Source organism: Emys orbicularis, chromosome 11 (genome assembly GCF_028017835.1).
Source record: "Emys orbicularis isolate rEmyOrb1 chromosome 11, rEmyOrb1.hap1, whole genome shotgun sequence".
In the NCBI taxonomy this organism is placed as follows: domain Eukaryota; kingdom Metazoa; phylum Chordata; order Testudines; family Emydidae; genus Emys; species Emys orbicularis.
The window spans coordinates 69670130-69688708 of NC_088693.1; the positions used below are offsets into that span (position 1 = coordinate 69670130).

The following is an 18579-nucleotide window of genomic DNA, read 5'->3' on the forward strand; positions in this document are numbered from 1 at the left end:
GCCGGTGTCTTGCCTGCCGCTGGCCCCATGCCCCTCCTGGACCCCGGTGCCCTCCTATGTCAGGATTCTGCCCCGCAGTAACCCACAATCTGGGTCTCCCTGCCCAGGGGAAACCGCAATCCCCCTATCCCCACCTTGCCTCAGTGGCTACTGCCAGTCATCATCTAGCCCCCGCTCCCTGGGGCAGACGGCAGTCTATCAACCACTTATCATCGGCAAGGGGGGTTGGACCAGCTGCCTCTGCCTATATCTGGGCTGCACCTCTGCAACCCCTGTACCCTTTCCGGCCTTTACCGAGGCCTGCAGCCTGGGGGTTTTCCAGCCTTGAGCTCCCTGGCTCCTCTGGCCTTTCCCCAGCCCTGCTCCACTCTAGGTACCCTGCTCAGCTCCCAAGCAGCCTGGACCGTCTCTCTCTGAATCTAGAGAGAGTGTCTCTTTAGCGTCTTTAGATGTGGCATGATTGGGGCGTGGCCCCACCTGTGGCTGCTTCCCCCAATCAGCCAGGCCTCTCCAGGGCTGCTTTATCCCCTTCAGGCAGGAGCGGGATGACCACCCCGCTACAGGGCTATAAAATCCTTAATCCACTGACATCAGGGGGGAGAGCATGGGGCTGAGGCCTTACATATGGCCCTAACACTGTATCGTAAACTCTGGTGAGCTCTGGTGTGAGAATGAAGTTTACACTGATAATCTCTCTCTTCCTGTTTAGGTCACACGTTTGGTGCTTTGAAAAACAAGACAAAAAATGAGGAGACATCGGCATTTGCCGCTAGCGGCAATCTTTGGCCTCATGCTCTCAGGCTGTTGCATGGTTGATGCTCAGCCACAGGAAGGTAAGGCTCGGACATCCTTCGAGGATTTGTTATTTTCAAAAGTTTGATGATCTTTCCTGTTGTGTTTGTGGACCATTTTAAAACGCGCCTGTTGACAAGATATTGTGACCGGTCAATGTTTTTGACTGAGAGTTAGTCCGAGCATAGTAGATGCTTATCGATTCCTCACAAGTCAGCCAGCCTGAATGCCAATTCATAGACATGCCGGAGAGGACTCTCAAGTTATCCTAAGCATGTGAAGAGCAAATGGTATCAGTCTGATGTTGCTTTGTGTTGCGAGTGGAGTGTTTGCATCTACTGGGTTGCCACCCTATGTATTGTCTATGCTTCTCGGCAAAGGTATTTTGCATCCCTTATATGACCGAAAGCATGGGAAGAAAAACTGAACGTTGCAATGAAAAGAACACCAACTTCCAGATGTTGCCACTGAGTGTGCAGAAAGCTTCTTTAGTTTTCTGAAGGGATCTAAGAGCATCTTTTGGATTGTAACTAGTTTATTAGGAGTTCATGGGAAGTAGAAAACACTGGGGACTCAGTATACAGAGCCCAGTTCTGCACCTTAGTCCTTATTGACACTAGCAGGGGAGCAAAGGTTACAGGGTTTGGGTCATAGAGCATAAATTGCCTGTAAGCAATACTCATGTATATTAACATTACTTAATACCCAAACCTGCGTTTTGACTAGTGGAGAAGATTTCCTGGTGCTAACAATCCATGCTCCAGGAGTTATTTAGTGGAACTTTGATCCTTTAATAACATTAAAGGCTAAAAGGTGGCTTTAGGCCTGGATCCTGCAAAGCACTGACGCATGTGTGTGACTTTAAGCTCATGCGTAATCCCGTAGACCTCAATGGCCCAGATCATCATAGGTAGTTAGGTGCCTATGTGAGTTAGGCACCTAAATACCCTGGAGGATCTGGGCCAATGAAACTAATCACATGCTTTTGCATCAGTGGACCAGGACCTTTCGCCACAGCCCACAGTAAGGGGAGGGGAGGAGTCACGCCACTCCAGTGAGAGTGCATAAGGGAATTGTCCCAGAGAGAAGTATAATGCTCCTGCAGTGCAGAAGGGGCATCGCCTATGGAAGAGTGCAATGCATGCTGCTTCCCATGCTACATGTCATAATTTCTCACCCTGGTACTCTGGGAGTGCCAGGTCTGGGACTAGTCCTTGTGCAGGTGGAAGGGAGGATGGGCTTTTTGCATCTTTCCCCCTCCTGGTGCCCCTGTGCAGGGCTATTCACAGTCTAGCTTCAAATGATCCTTTTATCTTGCACCAGGTTATACGGGGAATTAGGGGCTTCATTTGATAATGCAAACTAGGCCATGTCTGAGGAAGGGTTTGGGCATCATGGACTTATTCAGCTGACCTGTAGAAAATCCTAAACCAATCTGTTTTTTTAAAGATGTCAGAATCGTTGCTGCTGCTGATATAATATTTCTAGTGGATTCCTCTTGGAGCATTGGAAAGGAACATTTCCAACTTGTTCGAGAGTTTCTGTATGATGTTGTAAAATCTTTAGCTGTGGGAGGAAATGATTTTCGTTTTGCCCTGGTCCAGTTCAGCGGAAACCCACACACAGAGTTCCAGTTAAATACGTATCACTCTACCCAAGATGTCCTGTCCCATATTTCGAACATGCCTTATCTGGGGGGAGGCAACAAGACTGGAAAAGGATTAGAATACCTAATCCAAAACCATCTCACTAAAGCTGCTGGAAGCAGAGCAAGTGATGGCGTCCCCCAGATTATTATAGTGTTAACGGACGGACGATCCCAGGATGATGTCGCTCTGCCATCATCTGTCCTTAAGTCTGCTGATGTAAACGTGTTTGCAGTTGGAGTGCAGGATGCAATGGAAGGGGAATTAAAGGAAGTAGTGAGTGAACCCCGAGATACGCACCTTTTCAACCTAGAGAATATTACTGCGCTCCACGCCATAGTAGGCGACTTAGTGGCAAGTGTTTGTACATCCCTGACTCCAGAAATGGCTGGAGCCAAAGGAGTGATTAAAGACGTCACAGGTAATGGCAAACTGCTGTGCTGAGACATTGCCGTACTGATCCTTGAGATAAGTACGGTAATTGCTGGTATTGCACTGTTTAAAGCCTTTGTAGGGGAGGACGGAGATGGACGTTCAAAGGTTTAAAAACAAAGGTTTCCAAGCCAATCGTACAGTGAAAGCCTGTCCCTGTTTGCAAAATACACTGACCTCCCTGCCAGATGATTAAATCAAGCATTGTCTAGGTCTGTGAGTCAGCGATATGAAAAAAGCATCATGCTTCCTAATGCAGGCCCTGAACCTGTGATCCAATCCCCATGGGCACAAAGGGCAGCCTGCTTGCATGGAGCTGATTGCAGGACTCACAGGCAGCCTCATCCTACAGTCAATGCTTGGGCCAAACGCTTGCCTGATCACAAAGTGCAGGGCGCGTCCATAGGAACATTGTATTCCAAACGCATGGGCTTAATAATGCAAACAACTGCAGAAATCCCTCCGGGAGTCATTTTTGTGCATTCGTTAACAGAACACAGGTTTAGGGATTTTTGTAAGAAATAGTCTTATGAGACAACTTCGTAGCAACTAAGGATCTTTATGTCTAGCCCATAATATCCACCATTTGATATCTGTTGATATAAATGCTAAAGGAGGCGCACACCCTATCAGCTGCCCAGTTGGAAGATGGGAGCTGATAAGCTGGGACTAAGTGAAATGTGAAATAAAGGCCTGCAGCAATAACGTCAGCCGTAGAAATATTGCCCCATAAGAGCCTGCTCCAAAACTCATGGAAGTCAGTGGGGAGACTGTCACTGACTTCGGTGGGGCCGTGAACTAGTCCTATGTGCATAAAATATATCTAGATAATTCGGTTTGTGAAATACAATGGATCACACTTGATTCAAAGCCCATCGGAGCCAATGGGAGCCACTCCACAGACTTCAGGGGGGTTGGGATCTGGCCTGTAATGAAGTTGTTTGGGGATCATTTTCTTCGCTATAAGCAGAATCTCATGATAGGAAGTGAGGACCAGTTTGGCAGATGATCTTCTCCTTGCACTGCAGGGAAGACGCTGTGGGGTTCTATTAACCCCTGCACTTCCAGGAGGCACTGATCACTATAAGGAGCTTCAGGAAGGCCATGTTTGCACTCTCAGAGTGATACAGCTTTAAAAACTCTGACTATTCTTCCTGCTCCTCACTGGGAGCAGATGCGGCAAGAATGGCTCCTTCCTCCTGTTGGCTCCCTGCTTGGTACCAGTTGTGGTGCGATCAGGCTCCAGATATTTTGACATCCCAGGCCCACTCTAGGACAGCGGCAGCTTTTCTTCTCCTCTGCTCAGTCGGATCAAAGAAGGCGGGCGAGTTGGGAATCCCCTTTGCAGTGCTGCAGTAGAGTGCTAGAGCAGTAGGACCATCTTGTAAAAGAAGGGAATGTCACCTTGGACCCCACTGACTTCCATGGTGCTGCCCTGGGTGCAAGAGAGGGCAGAACTGGGCCCAATGAATGAGACAATTTTGCCCCTTTCTGCGATTACGAAGTTGGAAAATGACTGTACATTCCACATAATAAGGCCGAACGATCAAACCTTTGGTTTTATTCCTGAGACTCCATCTAAACGTCAATAGCATTTGGGTAATGTAAGACAATAGCGATATACAAGATATAACATTAATCCACTCATTTTGTCTTGTCTAATTAACCTCTCATTTCAGTCCCACCAGTTGCTATCCATCATTGCATGATACTTTGCACAAAAATGCGTGAGCACAAGCCTATTGTTTTGCTAAGTATTTGACGGGGCAAATAGACAGATCATTTGCAATCCATGGGGAAATTAAACTTTTTTCCACTAGTAACCTAAGATTTCTCAGTTATAACAATGGATTTTTTTCAATATATGAAATAACTGTGATACCTGACGCTCTGATTGCACTCTGTAGAGAGTTCAATATTTTTGTCATTAAGGGCCTGATCCAACTCCTATTGAAAACAATTTGCATTTTGCCATTGCCTTAATGTGTGGAGGATTGGGCCCATATATGAAACATCTTGACAGGTAACCCAGACTAATGTATTGAATTCCCTATTGGCTCATGGACATTTTTATAGAAGAAAATATTTTTAAGCCCAAAATTCATGTTTATTTCTGTGAAGGAGTATTTCTAAGATTACCTCCATTCAAGAATAATTTGGGCGAGTGTTATTGTTCTACAAATAAAATGAAAGGTAACATTGGTACATAAACTGCATTTTGTCACTGTGTGATTTACACAACCTATATATAAATGATAATAAAAATAATGGTGCCACTGATGATCAATGCTGGATGATATTGTGAGCTCCCCTAGACATAGTCCAAGCTGATCATCTGTCTAACATGACTTTATGGTGCCATTCATTTAGCTGATAATTGACTTTCATTCATTTTATCTTGTGATCCCATGTAGCCTTTTTCTGTAATCTTCTCCACCTAAAAATGCCAGGGGCATTTTAATACATGAAAACTAAGTGTAAGAGGAAAAGCAGACCTTGAATTTGCACTCTAGAAAACACAAACTTTGACAGCCACAGAGCTCACTAGAGTGAATAGGAAAGTCAGCCTTGAATTTGCCCTGATGCCTACATTAAATCTTAGCTGTCTGTCTAATCTGACACTCTTTGCTTAATAGTGTAACAAGCATGCTTTCATTTGTCCTCCATCACTGGCTTGTTCCATCAGTGTGTACGTAAGTACAAGGTTTTTACAGTGATGGCAAATTATCCAACATTTGCATACATCGTATTCTGGTTTCCTCCTGTACAGGAGCTACTCATACTATGATGACCAATTGACACGACGGTCAATAAATTAATTACCATTATTAAAAAGAGAGCCAGGACACATGAAACAGATATGAACAAAGCCATGTATTGTTCAAGATATTTCCTCTGCTTTTTTTATTGTTATGTGGGCTGAGTACGCCACAGTCTGAAATGATCAATTCAATTCAAAGTTAAGGACTTTCATAGCTTTTGACTAAATCTCTGAGCCCTTAGTAGTTCTTAACCATAGCTAAGTTATTTAATTGGCATTGTTTATGGGGACTGAAATGGCTCATGAGATAGGTAAAGGACTAGAGCCTTTTTCTGTACACTATGAATCACATATTTGCATCATGTGATGGTATTTCACAAAAGTGGCTCCTGGCAAAGACCAGAGGTGAAATGCTGACCCCATCCAAGTTAATGGGAGTTTTGCCATTGACTTCAGTAGAGCCAGGATTTTGCCTTAGGTGCTTTAAAGCTCAGAGTCAGAGAAGATTTCCAAAATCAACCTGTCAGTTATTTATTAATGGCTTCAAGATTGCTTAGTTGTATCGTGGAAACATCTGAGTCTGCTTTGGGGTATATTCTGCCCTTGATTCATTTGTACAATTCCCATTGACATCAATGAGCACAAGGAGGGAAGAACAGACTGTTTAGGAAATTCTTAGTCTGCTTTGGTAAGTCCTGCACAAAGAGAGGTCCTACCTCCTTTTCTAATTCATAATTCATTTGATGTCCATATTCACGTTAGGTGTTTGTGACCATCCAGGTTATAAGTAAGGTTGGATAATTATGTCATGACTGGTTTAATCAGCCTGTTTTAACATGATTCTGCATTATTTGATTGAATATCCAGTGTTCATGCAAAAATACAAAACCAGATACCTACATTTGTAACCAATGCAAGGTTCTGTGTTTGCACAAAACCACAAATACAAGCACATTTATTTGTGGTCTTCATCTGCATAGTTATTGTACCTGTAATGATAAACTTTTCCCATTAATATTGTGCATGGATTGGACAACTGAGAATAAAGTTCTAAATCAAAATAAACAGTCAATCGTACAGCCTTTTTATTGTTGTTCTACAAACACATTTTAGATACTGGTCACTCAGTGAAAAAAACAATATATTCAGCCAACATTTCAAACATACAACACAACAGATTTCCAAACAGAGGCTGAAACTTTCCATATAAAAAGAACTACTGGCATACCAGCTGTGAATGTAATCTTACAGCATAACTGTTACATTTTGTCTTGAAAAAAGTGCAATGAGATAACTTCCCCTGAATTTAACCGTGATAACAAATTATGTTCACATTTCCACTGACTGTGCAAATGTGTGTTTATGTATAAATCTGTTTAGTTCTTTTGGGTCTCCTAACTTCTGTAAATATTTAGACAAGTCGCTTCCACAGAAATTATCTAGATTTCACAAAATTCTATGCTCTAGAGTTTTCCCCCCGTAAAAATATTGTCCTGGTATTTAACCATAAAAATGAATTTAGATTCTTTCACAATATTATATTGTCTCATGAAAAAGATATTTGGTTTGTTAACTCATATTCAATCAGAATGCAGAACTAAGAGGCAAAATTCACTGTCCTCAATAAATGTGTGTTTTGTTTTCCCATTTTCGTGTTTCTTAATGTTTTCCAAAGAAACATGTCAGAACACTGTACGACTGCATGTAATCTCTTGTTTTAATGCTTTCACCTTTTGCATTTCTTTTTTTAAAGCGCAAGAATCTGCTGACCTTATTTTCCTTATTGACGGATCAAACAACATCGGAAGTGTCAATTTCCCAGCCATACGTGATTTCCTTGTAAATTTCATTGAAAGACTCTCAGTTGGAACTCAGGAGATACAAATTGGGGTGGTGCAATATAGTGACCAACCCAGAACTGAGTTCTCTTTGAACCGCTACTCCACAAAAGCTGATGTTCTGAATGCAGTGAAGGCACTTAGTTTCCTTGGTGGCGAGGAAGCTAACATTGGTGCAGCACTCGAATCTGTGGTGGAGAACCACTTCACACGGGCAGGAGGCAGCAGAATAGAGGAAGGCGTGCCTCAGGTTTTAGTGCTGATAAGTGGTGGAGAGTCTAGTGATGATATCAGAGAGGCAGTGTTAGCGGTGAAGCAAGCGAGTATATTTTCATTTAGTATTGGGGTCCTGAAAGCTGATAGTGCGGAGCTTCAGCAGATTGCTACTGATGGAAGCTTCGCATTTACTGCCCTGGATATTCGTAACCTTGCTGATCTTCAGGAACTCTTACTGCCAAACCTTGTTGGAGTGGCCCAAAGACTCATTTTGTTAAATGCCCCAACCTTTGTTACAGAAGGTATGTATGCATTTCTAGAATGTTGTATTTCATTGACTGAATGGCCTCTTGCATGTTTAAAACACATCTCTGATATGTTCTCTGAAAGAGAAAGGAGAAGACACTGGGCTACTTTGAGGAAACGCATTAGCCCAGCAGGCGACACGTTGACCTGATACTATCACAACAGGAGGTTTAAACAAAATAAGCAGGGTATAAAAAACCAGATGTGAACTCTTCTGATTTGTCAGTCTCTGAAGAACACTTGTGTCATGAAAACTTACAACATATGTTGCTGTAAAGCTTCAATAGAAGGCTTCAGTGTGACATTTGGTCAGGTGTAAAATTCAGATGGGGACTATACAATGCTATAGACAATGATATGACTGCAGATTGGGGTTAATTATTCTTAGTCATTAGCTAAGAAGTAACTAGTAGGGATGGCCCCAACGTGCAGCTTTCATATCCAGGTCTAGATTTTGAACAACTACTGTGGTGAGAGGATGTTCAGAGCCAGTTTGGGTTCAGGAGGGAGCTAGTTGGATATGTTTTTCCCTCCTGAAAATGTTGATTTTTTTCACCAAAAACAAACAAAAAAGCCAAAAAATGTTTTTTTTTCCTTTTCAGTAATTGAAAACTGAAATGTTTCAGCATAGACCTGATTTTTTCTATTCTTCTCTTTTCTTTTTTTTTTTTTTGGTTTTCTGACAAGAAATTGAAAATTTTCAGAGGAAAGCAGAAATTTTCAGCAAACATTTTCATGTAGTCAAAAACGGTTTTCCACTGAAAAAAGTTTTGATGGAAAATGTCAACCAGCCCTAGCTCATGCCCAGCCCTACTATGTCAGATTTCTACATTAAGGGCAAAATTCATCCCTGGGCAAAGGGCAATTTCAAGGCCTATGCACTACTTAAGTCCCTTATTTTGAGGACTTAAGTGGCACAACTTAAGTGGCACATAGATGTTGTACAGACCATCTGTACAGGGATGAAGAATAAGTTTGCATTAGAGGGTACCATTACATTGAACTTATTTTTTTAAAAAAAAGCAACCCTCAATTATTTTTAGAGGCAATCCCTATCCTATTAACATAATTTATCCTTAAATACTGTAGCTGAGTTGGTTTGCAGCTTTACATGGAGGCAGTGAAAACAAAACACTGAAGTGTCACTTCTCAGTTTAATGGCAATGAAGATTTAAAGTAACACACCAATCTATTTATTACTCAGCAGCATTAACGGGGTTATTGAAACATAATTCATGAATATATCCGGTAACATGTCCCTGAAATGAAACATACCTGTGCTGGAGTTAATATTTAACATATGAATTTTATGGAACATGCAGGTAATTAGGATCCCATGGTACTGTCATTTTATAATTGCTTTAATTAAGTTAAATTCAGTAATATATGGTTACCATAATAGACATGAAGTGCCATATTTTCAAAGGCCCCTGTGATGAGTGAGTCTTCCAAAATGTTCATGCATCCATTCAGCCACCACTCCTCCCTGAGTACATGAAGATATCCATTTGTGCACGCCATTACCCAAGTGATAGACATAAGAAATCCTTTCTGGATCTAAAGGCCAGTATGGACTATGGTACATTTTGTATGGTTCACCCACCGCGTAGGCATTTGAAAACTTCATCCCAAAATGTTTCAATCAGTTACATTTTGAACTATATTATATCATTGGAGTTGTATGGGTGTAGCCAAGGGCAGAATTTGGCCCAATACCTTATCTTACTACATGGGCTCCATTCGTCCGTTGGTAAATGCCTGTAATTCTCACTCATGGTAGTTGTTTTATCTAACCATCTGGCCTGATTTCAAAATTTAATTGGGGCAGTTTGTTCTTGTTTAGCTAAAAGCGTCCATTCCAAAACCCACTAAAATAAAGCCCAAAGGACCCAGTTAATAGCTCATGTGTGCATGGGGGGGCTTGCAGCTGGGGGATCTGAGCTTAGAACTTTTTTCCAGTTCTTCGATATTTATATTGGAAAGTTTTTTTTATACATTCTACTCAGAGACTGCTAAGAGTGTACATTTCAGTCCTTGCAATACCGCACGGGTTGTAGTTCATTCAGTTTCTACTTGTATATTTTCTATTTACAGCACCGCTCATTAGAAGAAGTATCAGCCTAAAACATTATACAACAACTAGAATATATGTGTGTCTAAATATATGGAGAGAGAGGGAGAGACTGGAATTTTCAAAAGTGCCTATGGGAGTTAGGCCCTGAAATTCAATGGGAGTTGGGCACCTAATTTCCATTTGTGTCTTTGAAATTTTGCCCACAATGTACAGATTGAATGTTATACAGATCAGCGTGAGCTATAAGGAATCATTCCTGCAAGATGCTAAACACCCCTGTGAAGCACTGAGGCCCAGATCTCATAGGTAGCTAGGCCCCTAACTCCCACAGTTGAGGGAGCCCTTTGGAGGAGTGCTCAGCATTTTTCAGAGTCACGTCCTAATGGCCTGATGCAAAGCCCATTGAAATCAGGGGGAGTGTTTCCATTGGCTTCAGTGGTCCCTGGATCAGACTTTAAGGGTATGTCTTCACTACCGGCCGGATCGGCGGACAGCGATCGATCCAGCGGGGATCGATTTATCGTGTCTAGTCTAGACGCGATAAATTGATCCCTGAGCGCTCTTCCATCGACTCCTGTACTCCAGTTCGGTGAAGTGAAGACACCACGGTAAGTAGATCTAAGTACGTCGACTTCAGCTACATTATTCACGTAGCTGCCATTGCATAACTTGGATCGACCCCCCCCCCCCCAGTGTAGACCAGGCCTAAGAGTCTAACCTCCCCTAAATTATCTGGAAGAAATGGTTTTGTCTTAATCTTGTCCATTGAAAGTGGCACTGTGGTGAAGTGTTGTTGGGGTTTTTTTTGGGGGGGGGGGGAGGGGTTGGTTGTAGTTCCTGCATTCCTGTTTTATGAGGAAATGTAGTGTATAATTTGACCATGGCAATAATTTATTAACAAAGACTTATGCCTTATTGGTCACTTTTGTGCCTGCCAAACTCTTTGGATGATTCACACTAACTTCTATATAAAGTTAAAAGAGGACCCAGGGCCCCCATGTTTGGATATCTAGCTGCTCACAAGCCCAGAGGTACTTTTTGGCATCTTTCTGGAGGACACAAATCAGTGTTTTAACAAGCCTTATTATTAAGCTGGCATCCTTCCCACATCCAAACCTCTGGCTTTGTGCCTGGCACCCCTCTCCAGTGGGAAACTGACGAGGAACAAAACTGGCTGCTGGGGGAACAAATATTGGAAGGGTTTGGAAACTATTCAAGGTTCTGGAAAGTGGCTGAGGTTAAACCACTAATGAATGGTATGTGAATAGCTTAACTTTGGCAGCTGATGTTAGTAACATCCTTTTTAAACTGGGAAGCCTAGGCAGTTAGAAATAGATTGTGACTTGGATTATCCACTGGCATAGATAGAGTAAGAACTCCTGCATCTAGGCTGACCAGATACCAAGTGTGAAAAATCGGGACAGGGGTTGGGGGGTAATAGGAGCCTATATAAGAAAAAGCCCCAAATATCGGGACTGTCCCTATAAAATCGGGACATCTGGTCACCCTACCTGCACCCCCTCTAACTTTGGGCCCAGGGGCACAGGAATAAAGCTATTCGCCTGCTTGCTCCCATCTGGGAGTAGGTGGGAGGGTTGTGGGCAGAACCTTGGCTTTACCCTTTAATGTAGTACAAGTCATGCAGTCCTTAGTTAAGCAAAACTCCCACTGGAGTCTTTGAAATCACAGGGCTTGTGCTTGAGAAAGGACATAAGGCCAAACGCTAGTCTTATTCAAAGTCAGAATAAATGGGCAGGGGCTTGCTGACGGGCTCAAGGACTGCCATTTCCTCCCCCCACACTAATAGTCTAGAAGAGTTGCTACTACCACCCATGAGCTGTAGTAGAGGCTATTACTTCTGTACTCCCACTACTCAGCAGTCTTGTACTACAAGTACAACATAGTCCGGAACCATTGGCCAAAGTTCCAGCGCATGCTGCCACAGACAGAACCCCGGCAACCTTTGCTGTATTGTGCGCATGGAGTACTGTATTGAATCCCTATAACAGCCTTCCCACAGCCTGCCTGCCAGTGCATCAACTCCACTGCTTTTTAGGCCTTCTGCTCCAGCACAGAGTCTGATCACAGCAATGGCCCTGATTACGGATTTTGCCCCATAAGAGCATCAAACTCCTAAGAGTATTTTAAGGTGGCACATTGCTTTTCACCAGCCAGCCACATCACAGAGAGTATTGTAATATGTACTTTTCTTGTACCCTTCTTTCCTAGTTAGCCTAAAACATACAAAACAAGCTGGGCAAGGTTTTCAAAAGTGACGCGTGATTTTGAATGTCTCTATTTTTGGGTGCTCAACTTGAGACCCCGTAGAGGAGTCTGGCTTCCAGCCTTTTGTGGAAAATCCAGCCATTATAAGGCATCTTAAGTTGGGCACCTGAAATTAAAGCCCTCAAAATCACTAGTCACTTTTGAACATCTTGGCCACTGTGATTTAAAAAAAAAAAAACTGGAAAAAATTCCTCCAGTGCTCCTGTATAAATTGCCTTTCACTGTCACCCGGAGAAGCCAAGAATTTGTAAAAAGAAGTGTCAGTTAAGGCTGAATGTGGAAATCGAAAAATACCTTCTCCCCATCCTATAATTGTTGATTTTCTTATTATGGCTTCTAGGGTAATATTGTTGAAAGTTAAATGAAGATTGTGCAATATTCACATGCACAAATGATGCAATTAATATTTATTTATGATAGTGTCTACATATCATCATATTTTATCATAATGCCTATTAACCATGTTAATATTTATTTATCTAGTGCCTACATTTTCTGTGTTAAATATAATGGCGTTTTGATTCCAGTATGGCACAACCAACTTTTTTTCTAATTACCAGCCCTTCAGACTCAACTGGGGATTTGAAAATCCAGTTGTGTTCTTTCTACTTCTTACATCAACATCCCTAAAAAGATTTGGCAGTTAAAATTTAGTCAAGCCAGAATAGAATGCAGCGCACTTTTCCATAGCTGGGCTGGCTGTGTTGAGCGAAGAACAGTAATAACTTGTTTTATTAGTTAAGGAAACAGACAGGACATGAAGACACACAGGGAACAGGTATGTGGAATAAGTGGGAACTGTTCTTTACTTAATTGCTTTTGTGAGCATAACTATTTTGAGACACATGGGACTAGATGATGTAAATTAGCATGCCTCCACTGAAGCCAATAGGAATACACCAGTTTATGTTCTAGCCCAGTGGTTCTCAAACTTGGGCCGCCGCTTGTTCAGGGAAAGCCCCTGGCGGGCCGGGCTGGTTTGTTTACCTGCCGCGTCCGCAGGTTCGGCCGATCACGGCTCCCACTGGTCGCGGTTCGCCGCTTCAGGCCAATGGGGGCTGCGGGAAGCAGTGTGGGCCGAGGGACGTGCTGGCTTCCCTTCCTGCAGCCCCTAGTTTGAGAACCACTGTTCTAGCCCATTGAAGACCATGAAGATTTTTCATGTGTGTGTGTTTTTTCTGTGCTAGAATACATTTTGCAATTTTATTATGATTAGCTTTTGACATTTTCTAACTTTTCCCCATGATTTAGAAAGAGACATTGTTATAATAAATCATATTATAGTGGAATTCAATGCAATCCCACATTAGAAAATGGGAAAATGTTCTGAAAGGAAGCACTTTAAAAGGGAAGGAAGTGAAGTTCATGACACAAAACCAAAGTATCCATAAGAGGCATGTAAAACTACAGTAACACTTACTTTAAGCAAACAAGAAGTCATATAGCCCGTTCAATTGTTGATGTTGCATTAATAAGCATTGTTGATTGAGCACTTCCACTGACAATATATCTGTATATTGTTAATTGCAGTTGTTGAAGTGAACAAGAAGGACATAGTCTTCCTGATAGATGGCACAACTGCATTGGGAACTAGCCAGTTTGTTGCAATCCGTGATTTCATTATCAGAATCATCCAAAGGCTGGAAATTGGACCAGACCTTATCCAAGTAGCTGTGGCACAATATGCAAATACTGTAAAACCAGAGTTCAATTTTAGTGCCAGTCAGAATAAAAAAGATGTCATCGGTACCATTAGGAAATTGAAGTCAATGGGTGGTACGACACTCAATACAGGTTTGGCATTGGACTTTGTTAGGAAAAACTTCTTCACCAGTTCTGCAGGGTACAGGAGTGACGAAGGAGTTCTGCCCATGCTGGTGCTCATTACTGGTGGTAAGTCCACAGATGACGTTGCCCAACCAGCAGCAGAGATTAAAAGGAATGGAATTGTGGTTCTCACCATCGGGTCCAGAAATGCAGATCAGTCGGAACTTCAAGCAATTGCCCAGGAAGCAAACTTTGCATTCACTTCAGCTGCCTTCAGTACTGCAGCTATGCAAGGCATTCTCCCTGAAGTGCTGACACCTATAAAAACACTCTCTGGAGAAGTAGTTATTCAAGAAATACCAGAAGGTAACCATATACATTTATCAAAGGAGATGTAGCTGACATAGTTCTCAATTCTTATTTTATACCTAGTAGAGATGAATGAATCATCCATAATGGACATTTAGTTCAGTTAAATGTTGCCTCTTTTCCATTTGCAAAATGTTCATGAACAGGTTGTTACATTCTTTAATGCATTTGTTACTTGAGGTTTTTCATTAATGTATTTGTAAATTTGCCCCCCCCCCATGCTATTCTGGTTAATTACATAAGTCACAGGGTATTGTTTCTGATCTCCGATGAGATGATTTGTGTTACTAACCACCACAGAGCAAATTTTGAATATTGCAATCAAATATACAATTTGAAATTTGCTTTCAATGGATATTCAATCGATCGTGCAAGCTTAAAAATTATATTTGAAAGTATTGTACGTGTGACGATAAAGCTGGACCATTCATACGTTCAGAGAAAGTGAACCAGACAAGTTTGTGAACATTGATGACTTCTAATTCACTTTCAAATTCAAATTTGAAATTCAAATGTGCAGAAAAATTTCTCATTATCCACCCACCTATAAAACTGAGTATAAAACTAGTCTAGAATTGATTGTGTCCATTTAGAGTGTGACCCAAAGCCCATTGAAGTCAATGGTTTCTTTCCATTGACTTCTGTAGGCTTTGGATTAGACCCTTACACAGTAAACTGAGTAATGGCATCTGAACCAGTTTCCCATGTATTTCAATAGATGACTTATGTGCCTAAAGATTTTGTACTAAGGTTCTCCTAAGGATGTTTCACCAGTAGACAAGTGTGAGGCTGGATTCTTATAATAAGATACAGAGGATCATGTTCTAAACTCTCATTTCAGTCCCATGTCATGAAAACATTAGACAAATAAGGCCCCCCTTCAGTTCCCATTAAGGTCACTAAAGAGATTCCCATTGACTTAAGTGAAATTGGATCAGGACTGTATCACTTTCTAGTTTCTCCAAGTTACTAAAATGATAACCCAGGGTGCAGAGAAACTGTATGGTTTTAAGAATCCTTTCAAAACGCAATGACTGCTCCCTACGCAGAGATGACATTTTACAAATCAGTTTGCCTGCACTGGTCCTTAATTAAGATGAATATCACGGAAAAAGAATCTATCATTTAACAAGCTTTTTCAAAATATGTTTCCTGCTAATACAGTTTCGCATGGCTACATGTCAACCCTGACATTTTTATTTCAAAATGCCAAGTAAAAATGTCCGTAGACTTTTTGTTCTTTAAAACTTATACATGTAGCTTCCCTCTTTGTCTCTCTGTCTCTGTCATAAACATAGCCGTAAAGAAACACTGTATGGAAGTAAATGTTCCCTTGCAACAGCCCATTACAAATATTACTACTGAGTATGACACTGCAATAGATTATCTGAGGATATTAGTTCGCATCAAGGCTTTGAATGGTGACCACAGATGAGAACAGAGAAGAGCAACGTAATCTATATGATTTGGCAGAAATAATTTCATTACAAAGGGACCAATTTTGCCCTTTTGATTTTTAATGCCCTGTTACTAGGGCCCTATAGAAAGAACCTGAGATAGATAAATGGATAGACCTCTCTAATGTTCAAGTTTAAAGACATCAAACATTACCCTTGACAAAAGAACCTTCAGAATAGAGGAACGTAGCTACATACATGCCTATACATGTATGTGGAGTTGGCATCCATGTGATCAATTGGAGAGGCATGCTATAAATTGCATAGGCAAGTGATAAATGTGTTGCATTCCTATGCAGTTTATCTCAGACATAGGACCATGTTTCCAGCCCATTAGTCTATCTCCCGGGGACTTCCCCTAACATTTCAAACCCCTCAGCAGCTTCAAACACCTGACTTAGTTTTTTAAATCAACCTACAAGAGAAAAGTTGACTCCTGCATCCCCCTAAAAGTGGAATTTCCCCCCAAACTGATCCCAGGTAGAGGCCCAGATTTGTTCCGGAAGCAATGGCAGCTTTTCAGAATGTAGGGATGTTATGATTTTAAGTCTGATATCACAGGACCTTTAAGGACTAGAAGCGGGAACTGGAAAAGGGAGATTCCAAGGGTGAAATCCCAACCCAATGGGAGCTTTGCCATTAACATCAATAGGGCCAGTATTTTACCCTAAGCTTCCCAGTGGGATTTAGCACTATCTCCTAACCCTATAAAGGGCTGAGATACTATTTTAAAGCTGTGACATTTTGGCTGAGATCCAGCAGTTTGCTGCACAACTCCAGAGCAAAAAGGCCCTAATGCTGATGTAGGGAGAATCCTCTAGTGGGACTGAGCTGGTGTTGTGGGTCTGATGCCACCTTCCTCTGTGTTGCAGGGGACCATGGCTGGGCCAGGTACTATGCAACGTCAATACGAGAGGCCAGAATTTGGACCTAAGCAAGGAGTGCAGGATCAAGCAGTACGTCCCCAAAGAGGGAAGTTCCTGTCCGTCACTGATGGCAAAATGCAAATCTGCCATTCTGGACCTAGGGAGGGTGGAGATACACAGGCACCTTACATAGTCACCCCAGTACAGCCAGGAGAAACACCTACTTAAAAACACAACATACAGTGAAAGATATTTAAGGTGGCCACTCAAAATACCATCCAAAACCAGTTACTTAAGACAGGTGCTCTTCTACTGAAAGTTGTACTCCAGGGGCCATATTATGCTCTCTGCTACGCCAGGGCAAATCTGGAGTAACTCTACTAGAGCCCATGGAGTTACCTCAGATTTACACTGAGAGCAGAATCTGGCTCACTATGCTTTGGGGGCAGTCGCTCGGAATGGGAGATTGTCTCATAAGGATGGTCTCTGGTACTGGTTTCACTATATTTGGCCATGATTGAGATCACAGTGTATTTTACATATTACCAAACTCATATTTTCTATAAGGTGTTAATAGGAGGCCCAAAGTTTTCATTAAATATAATCTCACTCACACCAGTGTAATGGAGACTAACTGCAGAGAGTCAGATTCTTCTCTGATGTACATTAGTGTTTCTCTATTGAAGTCAATGAAACCAGTTTACACCAGCTGAGGTTCTGACCCAGAGTAGCTACAGAGTATGCAACCATTCTGATTGTCATTAGTAATAATATACATTTTCTACACAGCAGACAAGGACGAGGCTCCATTTCTAAATACGAGCCATTCAAATACTGTTTGCAGCCCAAGCCAAAAACAAAACATCCAATAACGTCACATAATGTTCTTGCTGTTACTCTCTTGGAAACTCTCTCTTCCCTTCACTTTCTCTCTCCCACTCCCCCCTTCTCTCTAACAAGGTATACATGTGTGTACGGTGCATACTGTATGCACACATGACAAATACTGGTATGTTTTCTATGATGTCTCACGTTATTTTCTGTGCTCCACTGCAGTTCAAAGCAAAAGGGATATCATCTTTCTTTTGGATGGATCACTCAACGTTGGAAATGCCTACTTCCCATTTGTACGCGACTTTGTTGTGAGCCTAGTTAACGGCCTTGATGTTGGAAATGACAATGTACGCGTTGGCCTAGTACAGTTTAGTGATACTCCTACAACTGAATTCTTTTTAAACACATTCCCAAACAAGGCAGATATCATTACTCGCCTGAGGCAGTTGTTCCCTAAAGGGGGATCAGTGCTGAATACTGGCTCGGCACTAGACTTTGTCCTTACGAATCACTTCACTGAAGCTGGTGGGAGCAGAATAGATGAACAAGTTCCACAGGTCCTGGTCCTGCTTGTAGCAGGGCAGTCTGCTGATGCATTCATACAAGCGTCCAATGCATTAGCTCGGGCTGGAGTGCTGACGTTTTGTGTTGGAGTTAGAGATGCCGATAAGGCAGAACTTGAGCAGATGGCATTTAATCCAAGGCTGGTGCATTTTATGGATGATTTCAGTTCTCTGGGAGCTTTACCACAGGAGTTAATTAGTCCTTTAACAACATATGTTAGTGGAGGTGTGGAAGAAGTTCCACTTACCCCTTCAGGTAATATCTACCTTTCTTCATGTTGACTGTATTAAGTTGGTCTTGTTTCTTTTGATTGTTTACTTTGAATGATGCACAACTTCTTACTTGTCCAAGGCCCTGATCCAGCAAAGCAT

General features: G+C 42.0%; 1 protein-coding gene across 1 annotated transcript in view; it reads left to right on the forward strand.

The window, feature by feature from the left end:
- Nucleotides 1–745: 745 nt before the first annotated feature.
- COL6A3 (collagen type VI alpha 3 chain) overlaps nt 746–18579 on the forward strand; it is an 86350-nt gene continuing 68516 nt past the window's right edge. Inside the window, exons 1-5 of the mRNA XM_065413388.1 lie at nt 746–833; nt 2242–2859; nt 7385–7987; nt 13882–14484; nt 17867–18463. Of these exons, the coding sequence (XP_065269460.1) occupies nt 746–833; nt 2242–2859; nt 7385–7987; nt 13882–14484; nt 17867–18463 (2509 nt within the window). The remainder of the gene's footprint in view (nt 834–2241; nt 2860–7384; nt 7988–13881; nt 14485–17866; nt 18464–18579) is intronic.